General features: G+C 35.7%; 1 protein-coding gene across 1 annotated transcript; it reads right to left on the minus strand.

The window, feature by feature from the left end:
- Positions 1-32: 32 nt before the first annotated feature.
- On the minus strand, positions 33-13,045 carry tmlhe (trimethyllysine hydroxylase, epsilon). Its single transcript, XM_030154900.1, has 7 exons — positions 12,633-13,045; positions 12,348-12,524; positions 6,831-7,110; positions 5,389-5,508; positions 5,049-5,285; positions 3,117-3,255; positions 33-1,202 (listed from the first exon to the last, which is right to left on the minus strand). Exons 1-7 carry the CDS (start codon positions 12,781-12,783, stop codon positions 1,071-1,073), a joined length of 1,236 nt encoding a protein of 411 aa, XP_030010760.1. The 5' UTR covers positions 12,784-13,045; the 3' UTR covers positions 33-1,070.
- Positions 13,046-20,499: the final 7,454 nt, after the last annotated feature.

A 20,499-nucleotide genomic window follows, 5' to 3' on the forward strand; every position in this document is an offset into this window, starting at 1 on the left:
AAAGGTTAGAACATATTCTGTGAGTCCATTTGCCCATTTTTCCAGGGCTCTTATTTTTTCCAGATCTTTCAAAATCTGGCAATCATTTACAATTTACCGCATGTTATAATTCTGCTAATACAGCTTCTCCTCCAGCTTCTGATACAGGCATGAGTGAAATTACCATAATAACCAAATAAAACCTATAATGCGCCGAATCTCAGGTTTCAGAAACCGTTGGAATTTTTCAAATTGCACAAACACTGAAAGAGTTACAGACATCCAAACTGCATATGCGCAGGGTGTGTCAGCTATGACACGTCAGGTTTTAACGAGTTAAGTCAAAGTTCAAGTTTCATGCAGCTAGAAATCTCCAAACTCATTACCTTCTCCAAATGAATTATGGAAATGTTGCAGTGCTCAACCTTATTTATTATAAAAGTAAATATTAAACAACCCTTTCTGTGAACTAGCCAAATCAGTAAATCTGATGTAACGCAACTTGGCAAAGCATGATGGGTTTTTTGGCAAGAGTGAGTGCAGCAGAGACCTACATTCATTTTCCTATTACTGTGAAATATATAGGAGATGTCTGACAGCGACATGGAGCCAAAGTCATATATGAGCTTACATATAATATATACTATGACTAAATCACATGTTAGTACCTATACTAGCTTCATTTTCAGTCACCTTGCCTGAAAACTTTGCTCAGACAACCCTAACATCATACATCACTGTCAAATTTGCACGACACCTACTGTAAAATTAGGAATAGTTAGTTTGGCCAAATCCTAATACAGAAACAGATATGTGGAACAATGTGACTATTTAATGCTATCTTCACATGCTTTTTTCTAAAACAAAACATGATTTCATCTGGCTTACATGTAGAGCAATATTACCCATACAAAAATTTTAAAAAACTATTATTGATTATTTATGGAATATTGCTATGTTTAAAGCATAATTCAAGTGGCAGTGGAAAAACAATTGCACCAGCTGTGTATTACAAGTTAAAAAATTGGAGTTTTGTAATATAAATTAAAAGCTGACAGGGCACTGAGGAATAGGGATCCTCTTGTCCAGTCTTAGGCCTGCAGACCAAAGCCACGTGCAGCGCTGAGGACATCATCTCTGGTCAGGTAACATCCACAGAGCTGCCTCACACCGGTGAAAGACTCCCTCCCATGCATGACACGCCAGTTGTCAATGAAAAGTACCTAATGATGAATGAAAAGGAGAAAATATGTAGGTTAACATTACACAAAAATAGGACCGATGACCCTGTAGCTCACTGGCATGTTGTATCAAGAATCAATATCAAGTTGAATTTGTGAGGTTATCAGGTTCTGGTGCCATGTTAGAGTCCTGTGGTCTTGATGCAGGAGATCATTTTCCCAATAGAAGTGGGTGGTACTTTGACTGTAGGATAACTCAGCTAATTAAATGAAAGTCCATATATGACTTCCTATCAGTGCTCAATAGTAACTATATTGATATCTCTAACCATTTCCATGTTATAAGGCAGGGGTGTCAAACTCATTTTAGTTCAGGGGCCACATACAGCCTAATATGATATAAAGTGGGCCGGACAAGTAAAATAATGTAAATAATAGGATAAGAACTTAGAAATAATATCAACTCCAAAGTTTTCTCTATGTTTTTTAGTGAAAAAAAGTAAAATTCTGTTATTAAAATGTTTACATCTACGAACCATACTTGATTGCAACATGAACAAATATGAACAACCTGAAAATTCTTGAGAAAAGTAAGTGTAATTTTAACAATATTACACCTTAGTTTATCATTTATATATATATGCATCACAACTTACAGATCACAGTGGATCTACAAATACACACAACATTTGAATATTGTTAAAATACTACATACTTCTCTTAAGACAGTTTAGATTGTTCATATTTTTTGTGAAAAGCCAGTCTGTAAATGTAAACATTTTTGTGTAATTTTACTTTTTTGACAGTAAAACAAAAAGAAAAAAAAAATTGCTTTTTTTTCATTATTTATAGGTTATTATGATAGTATTTTACTGGTCTGACCCACTTTAGATTGAACATCCTTGATTGTTAATATCTTCAGTGTAATTTTTACATTTCACAAATTCATCCAAAGGGCCAGACTGGACCCTCTGGTGGGCCGAATTTGGCCCCCGGGCCGCATGTTTGACACCTGTGTTATAAGGCATCATAATATGGCCCATTATAAGTAAAGCCACATTTTTAACATTTAAAAATTCATAAAAAATTCAAAAATCTAAATTTCACAAAACCATGTACAAACTTTGTAGACATTTTCCCAAGGAAGCTACATGTAAAATTTGAAATGAATCCAACCAGTAGTTTCATCAGAGGATATGTTTATACACATTAGCTCATGGCCTTTTAGCTGTAGAGCAAATAAAAACAGCAAACAACTCCAACAACTGCACTATGAAATATGACATAATCATGTATGAATCTAACGTAAGTGTGATGTATATAACCAAATGTATGTACAGTTCTGTGCAAAAGTCCCAGCCAAACATTAGGTTTATTGCTTCAGTAAAGTTCGAATGGCCACACAGATGCATTTCTAAGTTTCTGTATTAAAATATAATCTGGATATATAGGAAGCATATACAACCTTAAAAACTAAAATTTCAGGGAAAAACACATCAGATGTTTCTAGCTGTTTGTGCTGCTTGTTGTCATGAGATCAAGGGTCACACTAAATAGTGACTTTAACCTTTAGAACACATTTAGTTCAGTTTTTGTGTCTTATAAGGCTGTACATGTATTTCCTGTATTTTCTTGTTGTAGCTGAAGAAAACAGAATGACAAATAAATATGCATGCTCATTTCAACCCTGTAAAAACAACAACAAGGTTAAAGGTAAACTGAGACTTTTGCACCATGCTGTATGTATAAGTTTTGTGGATCTACATTTAAGTTTGAAAGAACATTTTTCATATAAAGTCAGGTATTATCAGTACTGCTTTTAGTGATTTCAGTTCTTAAATCTCGTGCAAGTTGTAAATTAAAACTCTGAGAAGCATTTTTCTTTCTTTTTCTGCACTTGACATATTAAAAAAAATAAACATATGAGTCACATATATTCCAGTATGGTGTTCTTACTTTCCCTGGAGTCAGTTTCACCCATAACTCGTTCTCAGGCTGCCGTAGTTCTGTGGTCAGCTCTCGATGCGCCACGTACCAACGCTGAACAACATCATGAGGGACTGTGTTTATCACTGATCTGTCGTAGTTGTTGTATCTGTTAAAACACATTAAAATAAAAAAATATAATAACAAGTGGTGCCAAGTACAACAAACCCCATCCCTTGCATGTATTTCGTCCTTTATAAGTAAATGGGAAGATTTTAAAAAATCATAAAAAATTTTAACTTTGACCTATCTTTCCCAAAATGTAATGACATCTATTCTGGGTCAATGGTAATTTATAAATCCCAATTTGGTATGAATTAAATTAATTGTTTTGCTGCGAAAGTGTTAACAAACAAACAAACAAACCAAACCAAAAACAATACCCCTTGCCTCCCCTTTGTGGGGCGGGGTAATAATCACATTTCACTAATCTTTTAATCTTACTTCTCCTGGAGAAGGTTCCCTTGTTTCACAGTTTTACCCAGAATGCAACAGTTAACAGGCAGATTCTAATACTCTGTGACTAACACATGGCTCACAAACACATAGGCTTCATTTAATTTTCCAGACCAAGGAGAGAAATGCATATGAAATGATGCACAAACACCTCACATATCTTATCTGATGCAACAACTGGGTTTAAATATTAGAAAAATCCAGTTTCAGATTTTCTTTATTCACGTTTTTTTCCTTTGCCCAGCACTTGGAACACCTACATTTCAGAAAGACCTTTGACTTGTGGTCTGCGTTAGATTACCTGAGTGAGAGAAGCACTAGTCTCCCACACTGTTATCCATTAACTGTGAATAAAATATTTGTACCTCTGCTTATGAAATGACTGACATGTTTTATTCTTGATAGATATAAAGTGTAACTGAAGCTCATTCTGGTGATTATTAATGTGTATAAACAGGAATAAAAAGAAGAGTGTGTTTGAAAACAAAATTATTCCAACTTTATGGACAACAGTGTATATAGCATCATTAAGTCAGATCTGCCCCAAACTGCCACACCCACCACATAGACTGACTCTATATCAGTGTATCAACAAACGCATAAATATCCAATCCACTTTATTTATACAGCACATCTTTTAAAACCCAAGGCTGCTAAAGTGCTGTACAATACAAAAAGACATAAAAAACAAAAAGACTCTAAAAGACAGAACCAAGACCACACAATTCTCATGCTGGATTAAACGCCAAGGAATAGAAGTGACCTTTAAGCCAATATTTAAAAGTTTCCAGAGGAGGCGTTTTGACATGAATAAGTAACTCATTTCACAGTTTAGGTGCCAGCACTGAGAAAGCTCATTCATCTCTAGTTTTTTGCCTTATTTTAGGAACGACAAGCAGAAGTGGTCAGAGATGTTCTGAGGTACCAAGCCATTTAGGAACTTAAAAACAAACAGTAAAATTTAGCAATTTATATTAATATCATATAAAATAAATAAACAATAAATATTCCCTTAAAACCATATCATAAATAATCTTAAATAGGTATGTACCCAAATATAGATCACATAACTGCACATAAATTCCTACATAAATAAATACTTCAATGCATTCCTTGTAAATTCTTTTACCCAAACACAGAACAAGCAATTTCTCATTTCTCAATCCCTAACCAGTCTGCTACTACTGGATCACAAATCATTGAGCAATATGTGCTTATTCACAGCCAAGTGATGAGTTGATGTTTAACACCTAACTGAAGTGAACTGTAAAAACTGATCAATAAATAAAAACCTGTTAAAATGACACATTTATTAAAGTCATGTACTAATATCTGTCAAATCTGTTAATCTGTCAATATCCATAAATATTATTAATTAGAGGTCTAGAAACCATGTCATGTCATTACAGTCTGATAGTTCACTAATCAATGAATAAAAATTCATACCGGATTATGTAAAGTTCTTTGTTCCAGGGATAGACTTCAAGCAAAGGGCCAATACCCCTCATGTGGTTTTGGTGTTTGTCTGAGTTCTCGATGTATTCATGCTTGATGGGCACGCGAGTAAGTAATTCAAAGTTTTCAGGAGATCTTTGGCGGAGTTTTTCAGCAGCATAGAACCCATCAACAAGTAGTGTCTTTCCTCCAGTTCCTTCGTGCTTGAGGCAGTGGAAAACCTGGATTCTAGGGTAACAATGAGAGGTTAAAAAAGGATTATCAGTTATAATAAAACAGTTAAGTTACAGGCTTTTTGTGTGTATGGAAACCCCATCCCTCTTGAACCTACCCACAAGGTTCCTGAAAGTATGAAGTATCAGTGTGACGGTCCAGAGCCAGCTGGCTGTAAGCTGTGTCTCCTCTGGAAAAGTCTGAAGTGAAGCACCACATTTTTCCATAGGTAGTTTCTCTGATGCAAATGAAGAAAAACAAAGTGGTACAAGAGTACCAACCACAGACAAGAGAAAGCTAAAAGAGCCTTAAAGACCTGAACCACTACTGGTGACCAAAAATATCTACTAATGTAACCAATAATCCTGTCAACATTTAACATTAACATCCATTTAAATAATTCAGGTAAAATGCAGGCTCTCAGTTTTGGAGCAGCATCAGACATGTCTTATTCGGAATTTCAGAGCCGTTGTAGTGAACATACAGTCGCGGAAAAAATTATTAGACCATCAAAAGTCATCCAAAACATTGGTTATACAATCAAGTACTAACTCCTGTGTGTATCATGTGACTAAAACAGACAGAAAAGAAAACATGGAATGCCTAAAAACACTGTTTTTGTCAGTACAATGCCATAGCTATTGATGTAAGAACTGAAGTGATTTTGGTTATCATCAAGAAAACATGCAAAATGGCTAGATATCAGCTCTTAAATTAAACTCTTATGAGCTATTTTTGTTGTTATCATTATATTTGTCCAAACAAATGTACCTTTAGTTGTACCAGGCATTAAAATGAGCAAGAAACTGAAAAAAACAAGGGTGGTCTAATAATATTTTCCGCGGCTGTAATAATACCTTCATTTTCTGCAACACTGACTCACTAATAAAATCCACACTGTCTGACAAATGACATGGCTGCAGATGCTTCTTTTATGTTCAGTTTATGATATATTTCACTAAAAAAGGCAGTTTTTTCTTCAATTTCCTCAGTTTTTATATAATAACCTTTGAATTTAATCTGAGCTTTAATGAACATCCATACAGCTGATGAAACCAAAATGATTTGGAAAGGTTAAATGTAGAGAAAAATTCATTTGGAAGTCAACACAAAAATAATTCTAGATCTTTAAGGGTTAAAGTATTTTACATTACTGTACATGGACATCATGTGGTTTTATAGTTTTATTGATTAGTTTCTAATAGCACCACTACATTGTTTATTCATATATCAAATTTAACTGCCAATTGAAGACTATTAATACTAAATGATATATTTAACGGTACATTTTCTTCATAATTTCTGTAAGTATCATTACCTATGGTTTCAATAAAACTGACCCAATGTCCTACATTCCTAACATGCTGCTCCACAGAGTGAATACCAATGGAACTGGATTGGTCACTTTACTACAATACCAGTCTTTGCACTCACTGCCCCTCATGAATGTCACACACTCTTTATTGTCTATAAATGTTTCCATTGAGCTGCAGTTACTAATGCAGCAAAGCTGCATGTGAGTGTGATTTATATTTGTTGCAGTGTAACATCGTTTCATACCTGATCAGACTGACCCTCTGGGTGACTGCCTCTGTGGCCTCCACTGTAGCTGGGACGTCATCTACAAACGCGATCCCATACAGGACATAGTTCTGAAGAAATTTCTTGAGTTCATCATCACAACTCATAAACTTGTCCCATTTGGCCGAGGGGACGTTTGCATTTTTATAGATGTCTGAATTCCAGAGGATGCGTGGCTGTACAGGGCTCTGCTTCTGTCCTTCATAGCTGTTGTCTGCTAGCCACTGAAGACCGTACTTGGACACATGACCATCAGGCCCTAAATAAATAAATAAATAAATCTCAGTAATTTATTTTTGTTGTGTATATTCATCTATTAGTGAATCTAAAGTGTCTAATACCTGTTGAGCCACTAATCCTATCAATACATATAAATAATTGGCGTAAAATGCAGTTTTTCATCTTTTCATGGTCATCAGATATGACCCATTTGGATGTTCAGAGGCTCCATAGTGAACGTATAAGCACCGTCATCTTCTACAACATTGGTTCACCAGTAAAACCCATGGAGTTGGATCAATGACAGTGGATGGACACACTTGTTTTTACATTCAGTTAATGATATCTTTGCTGAAAATGTAATAACCTTTGAATTTACTCTGAGTTTTCATGAACATCTACATTAAATGTAGGACATTAAATATAGGAAAATACATGATTTACAGTAAAAAAAAAAAGCGAAATGCAGAGAGTGATATTATAATAAATGGTGGTAAATCACTTAAAAAACGTTAAATAGAGAGAAAGATTCAATTGAGAACTGCCACAAAAAGTAGCACTGGGCCTTTTTACCTCCGCCAAGGAGGTTATGTTTTTGTCGGCGTTGGTTTGTCTGTTTGTCTGTCTGTTTGCAAGATAACTCAAAAAGTTATGGACGGATTTGGATGAAAATTTCAGGAAATGTTGACACTGGCACAAGGAACAAATGATAAAATTTTGGTGGTGATCGGGGGTTGGGGGGTTGGGGGGTTGGGGGGGGCATGGGGGCCCACTGATCTGCCTTGGTGGAGGTCTGCGCTCTCCGAGTGCTTCTAGTTGGGTAAAGTAATTAATTCTGGAAAAAAATGTTAAATTAAATTGTGCATTTATTATTTAATACTATCAGCTCTCACTCCAATTCCAGCTTGATTGTGTCTGACCATTTTCTTATTATTTAATCATTTAATGTGAACTAAGGTTGTATGAAAAAAAGAGATAAATGAAAGTTAAGGCATAAGGCATACAATATAGAACACTACTATACAATGGACTATTGTGTGTGTGTGGGGGGCTGTATAACCCATCATCAACTGTCTTAGGCTCCTTGGCTTGACTGTGTGTCGAATATTATGCACTCCATACTGAGAAGAACCTTTAACAACTCTCAGTGGCGTAAACCAGACAGATACCTATCAATCAGCAGGTAAGGTAGCACTGAAATTATTGCATACTGTACTTAAAAAAAAAAAAAGCTCCTATCACTTTATAATTAGAGGCCAGCAAACCCACTGTACACATGAAACTAACAGCTTTCACTGACACATGAACACCTGTTTCTTTTTCTGTGCACCTGGCTGCTGTGGGACCGTTTATCCCTCTTACTCCAAAAGCTGCAAATACTTTCAGTCCCACATGGCTTTTTTTCTCCTTTGCTTGTAGAAGCAGCTGCTACTGAAGACAGAAAAGGGTTAGCCTGGGCTTGGCGTTGGCTAAACTAGTTCAACTCTAAGGCCTCTCATGGGAGCAGCTGAATCAGCAACAGCTCGGACCAGCTGGACTGGTGGTAAAGACTGTTGGGAATTGGGAGTGCCACGACCTCTGTGATTTGCTTCTTCTTATCACATTCAAATATTTGTATCCTTCAAATGAAGTGTAATGGGCATAACTATATATACTACCACAGTACTGTAAATGCTGTCTTTACAGTGCACTAAACCACACACAGGTTTAACCTCAATACCACACCACACCTTAAACATGACTTGACAAAGAAGTATATCTGATAAAACATGAGGGAAAAGTCCACTTTACCATGTATGTACTGCAATATATCTATATATAAAAGCCAAGTGGCCTCTGTGTTTGTGTATGTTGTCTGGGGACTCACACAAAATCTGGACAGCGCTGACTGCTGCAGTTTGGCATACTTATATATTATTGGTCAAGGAACAGGCTAGCAAAAACAGAAAGTTGATAGGACCAATATTTTGGGAGATATTAGTAATTTTAGAATACAATAGCATGTTGCTATACCTAGAACACTTTGGCAGTGACTGCTGGACAAATGCGGCACAGCATGCACAAATACACAACAGCATAACAACTACCACATCTGGAACCCGTGGGTCCCCACAGGTCAACGTGCTAGTCAGTATTAATGTTTGTTCTGTAATGAACTCATCCTGGTGCTTGGAGGAAACAACTTATTCTGTAAAGATCAATTATTAGTGATCAGTGTATCTGTTGGTAATTGAGTTTACTTTTCAGAAACAAAAAAAAATTAGTGGCTAGTTGATTTTTGTTTTAGAATTGAAGAATTAATGTTAAATTTCAACAGATTTTCATTTTTTCTTTCAAATAACAAAAAATAAAGTTACTACCTGACAGAAATGGAAAAACGGATCTATGCTGCTAAAACGGACATTAGATGCTGTCATTTTCAAGGACAGAGTGCTAATACCAAGGCCACAAAGATTACTATGAACAATGTTCATAATGTTCTTATGAATCTTCCAGTTCATAGTTCGTAGACAGTCATAGAGGGAGCATTAGTTTCTTACGGCTGTCCTATGAAGTTGGAACGGCTGCCGTTGAATTCATGAAGCGGCCATAGGTATGATGTAGGAAGGTCCCAAGGCACCCTTATGAAGAACATGGCAACTGTACGGTCTTCATATGACAAAAAATCATGTCATTTCCTCATGGAGGCTTCAAGTTGTTCTTGCGATTTTAACAGCAGCTGTACCAGCTTTATAAGATGGCCGTAAGAAACTACTGCTCCTTCCATGAATGTCTACGAACTCCAGATATCGTACGAACTGGAAGATTCTTACAAACCCATTGTTTGTAAGAATCTTTGTGACCACGATGGCATTAGCGCTCTTTCCTTGAAAATGACAACATCTGGTCTCAGAAAAAAAAAAAGGGTGTTTTCGGTCCATTTTTCCATTTCCTTCTTGTAGCAACTTTATTTTTTGTTATTATAAAAAAAATCAATTTGGTTTGAAACTGGAAAAGAAAAGCAGCTTGAAATTTAATTTGAATTCTTCTATTTTAAAATGAAAATTGTTTCTGAAAAGAAAATGAAATTACCAAAAGATTCACAGACCTTTAACCTACCCGAACCAGGGTTTGTGTTTATCAGCAACTTTTAACCGAATGTTCATTACAAAAGAGTCATTAAAAGCAAAGACTGCAAGATTAAACAGTAAAATGGCAATATTGTGCTATTTTTATACAGCTGGGAAATTAAAACCAACAACCTTTTTTGCCAAGTAAGTTATGTCTGTTCAATGACTAAAGTAAAGTTAGCAGTAGATTGGCGGATTCGGACTTTGGGCATCAAAAGTGAACAAACGAAAGGACCACAAAGCACATATGCTACTTTGTTGTGATCTTGGTTATGCAATACTACAACATCATTTCAGCCAAAATGACCCGCATTTTGTAAAATCAATTGAGTTTAGAGTGATTGTTGGAGCAGTCAAAGTGAAACTGACAGTCTTTACTGTTCCTCTAACTCTCCAGGCAGCACAGATACACAGGAGCAGCAAGTGACAGAATCTCCGTGCAGCAAAACAGTTAATACATCGGTTACATATTGGCCAATGTTGATTAATTGGTGATACGTTATAATCGGCCCAATTAATCGGCCGGCTCTGATACGAACAAAACCAGAACTTACAATAATAATAACAAGTTAATAAATACTAACATTAATAATAACAATAATTATTATAATAATGGAAGGGGGAGCTGTCCTTGTCTTGGGCTGCGAATAGGAAGGCTCCTCCCCCTTTGTGGGTGGAGCTATTGAGCAAGAAATATTTAAAATGTCCCACCTTTATCAGCAAATGTATATTTCCACAAAGTGAGTGCTGTAGTAGGAAGGGGGAGTTGTCTTTTTCATGGGCCCACTTTGTGGGCGGAGTTATTGCACAGGAAATGTTTAATTATTAATATTATAATAGCCAATGTTATATTATGTTGTTTTAGCAGTGCCAACCCCACTTATGTCAATATTTCCTTCCTTTGTGTCTGAAACGATTATTATTAGTATTATCAACATTATTTAATTATTGTTATTATAAATGTTAGTATTTATTATATTGTTATTATTATTGTAAGTTTTGGTTTTGTTCATATCAGTAATTGGCTGTTTAGGCAAAGACTGAAGGAAGATCTGTGTGTCAGTGATCCTTGAAAAACTTATCCATGCATTTATTTTTAGTCAAGTTGACTACTGTAACAGTATCTTCTCTGGTCTGCCAAAAAAATCTATCAGACAACTACAGCTGATCCAGAATGCTGCTGCTTGAGTCCTCACTAAGACCAAGAGAGTGGACCACATCAGTCCAGTTCTGAGGTCTCTACACTGGCTCCCTGTTTTCTCAGAGAATAGACTTTAAAATTCTCTTGCTAGCATATAAAGCACTGAATGGTTTAAGCCCAAAATACATCAGAGACCTTCTAGTCCAGTATGAACCATCCAGACCACTCAGGTGGTCTGGTGCAGGTCTGCTCTGTGTTCCAAAAGTCACAACTAAACATGGAGAATCAGCGTTCAGTTTCTATGCTCCGTATATCTGGAACAAACGACCAGAAAATATCAGGTCTGCTGAGAGTCTGAGTTCTTTTAAGTCAAGGTTACAGACTCACCTGTTCACTGCTGCCTTTGACTAAAAGGCTTTTTACTTTGTAAATTTTACATTCTCTTTCAAAACTCTGCACTGCAACTCTTACTTTAATATGTGTGTGTTTTTATATTTTTGGATTTTATGCGTTGTCTTCTTGCTGTTTTTAATCACCTTTTACATGTTTCTTTTATAATGTTTTAAATGTGTTTTTTATCCCTGTATTTCAATGTCCTGTGTGAAGCACCTTAAACTGCCTTGTTGCTGAAATGTGCTATACAAATAAACTTGCCTTGCCTTGATATATTCAGGAATCTCTGACATACAGTATTTTTAGGAGCTTTCTTGTTTCCACCGTTTGCGTTTGAGCACTTTGTAGACGGTCCCTAAGCGGTAAACGCAGAAGAAAGCAAATACTTTTTTTGTAAATGCGGGTCGTTTCGGCTGAAATGATGTTGTAGTATATTTTGGCAATATAACCAAGATCACAACAAGGTATCATATAACCTTTGTGGACCTTTAGTTTGTTCGCTTTTGACGCCCAAAATCCGACTCCGCCAATCTACAGCCAACTTCCTGTCTGTTATTCAATGTTGTGACTTGGTTTAAAATAGTTGGTGCATGAGTGGAGGCTGTACATCCCCTAAAGAGGTGGCTGACTCACAGTTCAGAAGGAGATATCCATCTTCCACTTTTGTATCATGAGGACGAATGTTGAGGTCAATCCTTCCAGTGTCCAGGTTTCTCTGGTTCGTCTGGCTGTTGTATGAGGACTCGGAGCGGCAGTGGTCCCTTAACCACACATAGTTCAGATGCATCCGACTGCCTTCATAGTCGAGCACTGAGTAAACACACGCACAGAAAGAAAAGGCGATTTACAGAGCTACAACTGCACCTCTGACTCCGACAGGTTTATTTGCAGGGTTCCAGAAAGTGTGTTTGAACTCACCCAGACAGCTGTCCAGTAACTTCACCACTGCAGACTGGGCTGAACTGGCACGGATCGGCATAAGTCTCCATGGTGGGTTTGTTTGGAGACTAGACAGTAGTTGAGCCCGTTTCAAAGCAGGTTGTAATTTTCCTATTATTGTGCATAACATCCCCGGACGTAAGAAAAATCCAGCAGCTATTAAAATAATAATAATAATAATAATAATAAATCACCTAGGCTGTTGTAAGTTCTCCACACTACCACCGAGTTAAATTGTTTTTCCCTGACACCTGTCCTATCTGTTTTAGCCCATCCTCTAGTGTCATTAAACGTGTCAGTGTGACCAAGATTAATTATTAAACGCACCACACTAAACGTATACTTTAATATTAAACTGTGTAGACCATGACTTTACGTACGAGCGGTCTGCATGCGCATGTACGTACAGTTTACGTAAAGTACCCGGATGTGCAGAGGAGCCGATAAATGCAGGAAGTGAAGACATGGTCTGGACAGAGAAAAATGTATTAAAAGGTTTTCCTAAAGAAATTATAATCAAGATTAGAACCAAATACCTGACTCTACCCATAGCCCCAAATGCAGAAGAAACTCATTTTAAAATACTAAATGATATTTACCCTTGCAACGATTTTATGAGACAGATTTAATATAGAGAAAATAATTGTGTTTTTTGTACATTTGAAATCGAATCGTTAGAACATTTATTTTTTTGACTGCCCATACACCAGGACATTTTGGACAACATTTCAAGACTGGACATCTGAAAAGGACACTCAATCGCCCAAACTGGAATACAAAGACATTAAATTTGGAATTATAATGGAAAACAGAAAAAGAGAAACTATGTATAACGCTTTGATTATTATGGCCAAACAATTTATACATAAATGTAGATTTGTAAAGACCGCCCCCCCCCCCCCCCCCACACACACACACACACACACACACACTGTTCTTAATTTACAAAAATGAAATGACAAGTTTTAAAAAGACATTAAGACATGTAAAAACCAAACAAGCTTTGACTGTATATGAAAATTTAAATTTGTTGATTCCTGATTAGACCTCTGACTTTTTTTTGATAATTATTTTATTTTATTTTATTTTATTTTATTTTATTTTATGATGTTCTTTATTAATATTGTTCTCTTAAGTTTGAAAATGTTGCTCAGTCTGGAGAAAATAAGAATTTTTGTATGAAAATGGTGGAAAGGTTTAACCAGAGTTTGATTAATAAAGTTGGGAAAAAAAAAACAAAAAAAAAAAAAACTTGGTCTGGACAGGGACATAAAATCCAAGAACAGACCTTTGTCAGTTTAAGAGCTAAAGATACATTTGGTGTCTCCTCTTTTCCCAAGCATGTAAAAAAATATTGATATTTTTCCATGATACTGATTTTTACTGCTATAAAATCACTGCACACAGCATCTATACTACTTTATGCTTCTTTTACTACATTTCATTTCATTTTGACATTTTCACCACTACACTCTCAAAAATAGAGGTACCAGCTTGTACTTAAAAGAGTACAAATGCTTGTTGCTGGGGGTATACTTTTTTCAGAGACATTTCTGTACCCTTTCAAAATGGTCCATTTTTGTACCTTAAGTACTTTACATAGAAAGAAAACTCATGTAGTTGATAATGCCATGATGTTTGAAGTTTGAACCGGTGGCCTAATTGAGACAAAAAACAAAAAAAAACAAACAAAAAAAAAAAACAGCATAGGCAAGCTACGACATCAAGACATGGAGGTGTGAATGAAAACCTGATAAAACAGAGATTATGGCAATAATCAAAGGTTCTAATAAGCTAAATAAATTATTAGGCTATTATCATTGAGCTAATTGGGCTTTTAAATTAAAACACAAATTATTATTAAATATAATATAGAGTAATTACAGTATGATATATAATAAATAATGCGCTAAGCCTAATGTGTTAACTATAATTAGTCCTACAGTTCAGTTCTCCTAGCCTATAGCCTATTCTCATGGTCTACACACATTTTTTTAATGCTGCAGGGTACCTTATAGTACAAATTTGTACTTTACATAACTTTGGACCCTTTTTCATAGTCTAAAGGTGCAATTCTGGCCTCCTAAAGACCAATATTGTACTTTTGAGAGAATATTCTTAAAAAATGTACTTATAGGTACATAAATGTTCTGATCTTGTACCTCTATTTTTGAGAGTACATTTATTCAATGAAAACATTTTTTTTTTTTTTTTTTAAGGAGTTCTATAGAAATGATCAAAGACTCCACATGGACACTACAACATTAACACACCCTTATATGCACTTGATAGTCATAAAACTACTACTTTTTTTTTTTTTTAATAATTTTATTTATGGATTTTCAACAGCATAACATGGATGCATCATACAGTGTGTACATTTTTGCTGTCCTTCTTAACATAAGTCCCCACCCCCAACTTAGATATAAACATAAACATGTAAATATATCTACCAAAAGACATCAGGGATATGAACAGGAGGGACACAGCATTCACACAAATTCCAGATGTGAAGACATAGCAAAAGCATAAATAAATAAATCAAATAACATTAAAGAAATAACAATTACAAAAAACAAAATTAAAAAAGAAGAGAAAAAAGAAGACATAACAATAAAAGACTTAAAATATGTACAATACCTACAGTTATCCAGGTGATGAGTGGCGATTTGATGTTAAAGTCTTGATAAAGTGCACATTCTGTAAGTTTCTGTTTATATATATATTTTTTTAAAGTTGCCATGCTTTATAGAACTTTGCAGTTGGTCCTGCTAATGTACATCTCATCTTCTCCATATGTAAAAACCTCATGTCTGCAATCCACGGATCATGTGTGGGAGGGGTTTTCTGTTTCCACCTCAAAAGTATAAGTGCAAGTAGAGATACAAAAGCAATAGCATTTGAATAATATTTTAAAAAAAATATGAATGTTTGGAGGAATCACTCCAAAAAGTGCTGTCAGGGCTGATGGTGTAAAGTTAATGCCATATACTTTTGAAAATGTAGTAAATATAGATGTCCAATAGTTATGAAGATTAGGACATGTCCAAAAGATGCATAAAACTACTTTTATTATATTTCATTTCTTCTGTCATATCAGCCACTGCGTTTGCATCAGTCAACAAGACAAATTACTCTCTACTGTACCTGGGGATAAAAATTGTTCTGATTCTGATTCCAAAGTACTAGGTATAAACACACTAGTTTGACTACTGAAACTTGCCTTTTCATGTCCATTCAAAATCTGTGAAATACCTGAACATGGGAGCTGTAGATTCTCAAAAAAAGAATAAAGATCTGCAGATAGATTTAACAGTAAATTCTAATGTTGTTGGAATTTTGCTGAAATCGCTCTGCATTTTTAATTGAGAAATATTTTGAGTTCAGGACTTACTTGTTTATCTGTATACATAATGTGGTGTTTTTGCTTGTAATTTAGTAAGAGTTTCAGTGCTGAAGAACACACCTGGGAGTGGGTGCTTCAGTGGGTCAAAATACACAATACAGAATAAATGTGTATAAATGAATCAAGGGAGAGATGGGGGGGAAGGCATGAAAACAAAAGGCAAATCTAGCTGATTCCAGTCATTAGACACAGCAGGTCTAGTTTAGCAAATAAAATTATATGGTTTACATTTGGTAAAATTAATTTCCCGGCAAATATGATGAATGCTTGCTCAGATAATTTTTAACTGCTATGCTAATACAGCAGCCAAACAATGACTGACAGAGTTTAGGATGGTTGTAAAGTGTTAGAAGCCTCCCCCTCCAATGAACTAACTCAGTGGTTCCCAACCTTTTTTGGCTCGTGCCCCCTTTTTAACATCACAAATTTCTGGTGACCCCAGACATTCAAAACGGAGACTTTTTTTTTTTTTTTTTTTTGCTAAAATTAATTTGTTTTTGATCATGTAATAGTTTGCTATACTAGGTTGCAAATAAACATTAATTTTAGACAACATTCAGTCTATATAATGTATATTATTATGGACGGAGGCAGAAAAGCCAGGTGTAGATTACTGCACAAAGTGAGAATTTTATTTTCCTTGGTCAGGATATGTACAGTCAGTCCAGCTTGGATTTACAAGGCTGACAATTAATACTGAACAAACAATAACTCAAACTATGAATTATGAAAGAGCTGCAGCATCTGAAACTGACCACAATGAACATTTGAAACATAAATAGTACCACAGTGCTTCAGTTTCAGCTTCACAGTTTGTCATGTCTTTTATAGATTAGGATTATCTCTCTGAACTCACCATATATTTTCTATTAGTAAGCTTTATTTATTTTTTTATCAATTACTAGAAATTTCAGGCAACCCCATTTGAATTTCAGGCAACCCCACGTGAGGTCCTGACCCCAAGGTTGAAAAACACTGAACTAACTACTTTTTTTATTTGGATCATTTTACTGAGTACAACCTCACAGAGACACACAAATGAATGTTTTATGATTCATATCATTTTGTATTTTATATCTCTTTAATCTTTTACTCAGCATGATTGCATATGAGGGTCAGTACTCAAGGATGTTCAAGTTTGCACGTTTATTAAATTGTGTTTTTTACACAGATAAGCCCCTTTTACACAGCACTTCTGTTATGGGAATCTTTCACCTTTATTCCGAAACGACGTCTGTGTAAATGAAATGGTGGCTCATTTGGCCCCACCTCTGTCACGGCTTTGTAACGCCTCTGGAGGTAGTAACAGAGCTGTGATAAAGGTGGAATTATGATTCTAGAAGGCTATGTATAAGGAACACCTCTTGTTCTGCAACCAAGGTGTGATGTTTTGATGACGTAATGCGAGTGCGACCCCTGTGCTGGAGAGATTTAAAAATGAGCGCGGGCCATGTACAGTAAACAAACATATCAACATGACCAGAAAGATGTTGAACTGGGGAGACGTCAAGATCCGCGAGCTGTTGTCACTATGAGCGGAGGACTCTATCCATGCTAACATTTGTGGAACAGTGAAAGACTCTGGAGAGGTTAGCAACACTGCTATGCTCGGGGTATTTACACCCAAGTTATACAGTATGTCACACTATATGCTGCGCTGCATCACCGCCCCTTTGATTCCAGAACGCAGGTCCGATGTGTAAAAGTCCAGCCTGTCTCACCTCTGTTCCTCCTTTGTTTTGGCTGTGGAAATTGGTCAGTGGTGGAAAAAAGGTGGGATCATCATCTCTCCTTTTTTCCGGGATCTCTGTGTAAAAGTGGCTGTATACTGTAGGGCTGAACAGTTAACTCTTTAAAACCTGATGCATCATTTCTGACACACCCATCTTGCAGAATTGGTGCCATTGTTGTTGTAGACAAAATATACAGTCGCGGAAAAAAATATTAGACCACCCCTTGTTGTCTTCTATTTTCTTGGTTCTTTTAATGCCTGTTACAACTAAAGGTACATTTGTTTGGACAAATATTATGATAACAACAAAAATAGTTCATAAGAGTTTAATTTAAGAGCTGATATCTAGTCATTTTCCACGGTTTTCTTGATAATAACCAAAACCACTTAAGTTCTTACATCAATAGCTATGGCATCGTACTGCCAAAAACAGTGCTTTTAGACATTCCATGTTTTCTTTTCTGTCCGTTTTAGACACATGATCCCCATGTACACCCTGAATTACATGTTTTTAGCCAAGTACCCCCATCTCTCGCTTCAGCATTTTTGACTGAAAAAAAAAAAAAAAAAAAAAAGAAAAGCAAAACGGACAAAATTTGTTCCTGAGCCAAAGGTGTCCGTTTATATTTTCAAAACTTTGTAAACAAACAACATATATTTAACTGCAATATACTGTGTATAAAATAACACATTTTTTAAAGTACATTTTGTGTGCAAAATATAAACTGAAAAGTGCCATTGTTCATTGACAAGAAAAATAAATAAATTGGTCAATAAAAGAACCTTTCATAAAAAAAAAAAAAGAAAGAAAAAAAACAAACAAACACTTAGCTACTCAGTTAAACTCATTTTAAATAATATAAAATAGAAATGTTCTTAAAATGTCACCAAAGCTTAAACCAGGTGATTGACAATAAAACTATTATATGAATGTATTTATTGTGTTTTATATTTCAGCATTAATTCTCATTATTTGTTTTGTATTCGGTACATGATGACTTCTTTAATGTATTTTTTCCAAAAAATGTGAAGTACCCCTGGGGGTATGTGTACCTCACTTTGGGAACCCCTGGCCTAGAGCATGTTGTGTAACCTTTTGTCTTTTATTTTGCTTTTATCAGCTGGCTTTGTCTAATGAATTCTATTTTGCACATATATTTTCCTGTGTTATTTCTACAACGTAGGGACTAAGTGTTCCTAAAAGGACAGGTGATGATGCAACAACATGACCAGAACAGAAGAAGGAGATGACTGTGAGGGAATAATGTACCAGTATGAGTCTGCATCTTCTGCAGACAAAGGCCTGTTCATCAAAGGAGACATTGCAGCTTTGTATGTACATAATACTGTGAGAGATTTGTGTAACAAGTGACACATGAGTGAGCTTTCAACCACCTTGCAACAGGCGCCACCATAAGCACTTATTATGTTAGTGGAGAAGAGCAAAACCGCTAAAAACCCTTCACCTACTGGCTCCCCCTGGGGTCGCCTGAAGAAAATGCAGCTGAATGCAGTTCTAGTGTGGAAAACATGACACAGCATCCACATCTTGTCATTATGTGTTACAATTACGGTCAATTCCTTGTGTGATTGTAAATAATTGTGATTCTACACAGAGAATATTAGTTGAAATAGTAACCAAATATTCATTAATACCACTTTATTCCTGTTAGTACATGCATTAGCCTCTATTTGGAGCCATATCAAGGTATTTTTTATTGTAATGTTTCAGCATATTCACATATACTAAATATTTTGGCTATTTTTTCAGTTCTATGTTCATGTCATATCACTGCAGACTTTGGGGGTTATGCTCATCAACATCTGTCTAAGGGGCCCTGGGTCATATTTCTGAGTCATAGACTGTATGATCTAAATAAAACAGCCTTTTATGACGTTGATCACTAACAAAGGGTATCTATCTGAAATCCCTGTACATATACATACATATATATCTCCATTTTCAATCCCAACATAGAGATTGGTTTAATGTTTTTGCTAGTGGAGGTTTGTTTCAGCTTTCCTTGTTGAAGCCCAGCTGCTCAGTCCTGCTGAAGGCGCTGCAGTAATGCTGCTTTCAAAGAACCCAAAAATGTGGGATATTTCAACGAGTCTCCAAGAGTAGCTTGAAAGATGCATGAACAATATGTACCAGAATGAGAAGCTTGATGTTATACACAATCTACAGCAGATATATAGAGGCACATAGGTAAAAATATAATATATAGTAGATGTAAAAACAAGAGAAGCATGTATGCGTTAGATGTCAGATAGATAGATAGATAGATAGATAGATAGATAGATAGATAGATAGATAGATAGATAGATAGATAGATAGATAGATAGATAGACAGATAGATTTAAAATATTCAACACAATAAACATTCATGTAGGCAACAGAAAATACAATGTCAATGAGAAATGGCAAAAAGAGCAAAGAACTGCCCCTGACAAACAAACAAATAAATAAATTTACAACAGAATCATATTTCATACAACATTATTTCAGTAGAGTAACATGATATCCAAGCTGTTATTATCAAGTAGATGCAATAATGTAAACCACAGAACGCAAAAGCACATGTTAACGCAACACTCCTTCACTTTCATTGTAGAAACGGTGGAATCCGTGGGAGTCACTCGCGTATTAAGATTTCCGAGCTTACAGACAGCACTTGAATGCGTCATAAGCCTGCCCTTCTGAGCAG

The sequence above is a fragment of the Sphaeramia orbicularis genome, chromosome 14, assembly GCF_902148855.1.
Source record: "Sphaeramia orbicularis chromosome 14, fSphaOr1.1, whole genome shotgun sequence".
Taxonomy (NCBI): domain Eukaryota; kingdom Metazoa; phylum Chordata; class Actinopteri; order Kurtiformes; family Apogonidae; genus Sphaeramia; species Sphaeramia orbicularis.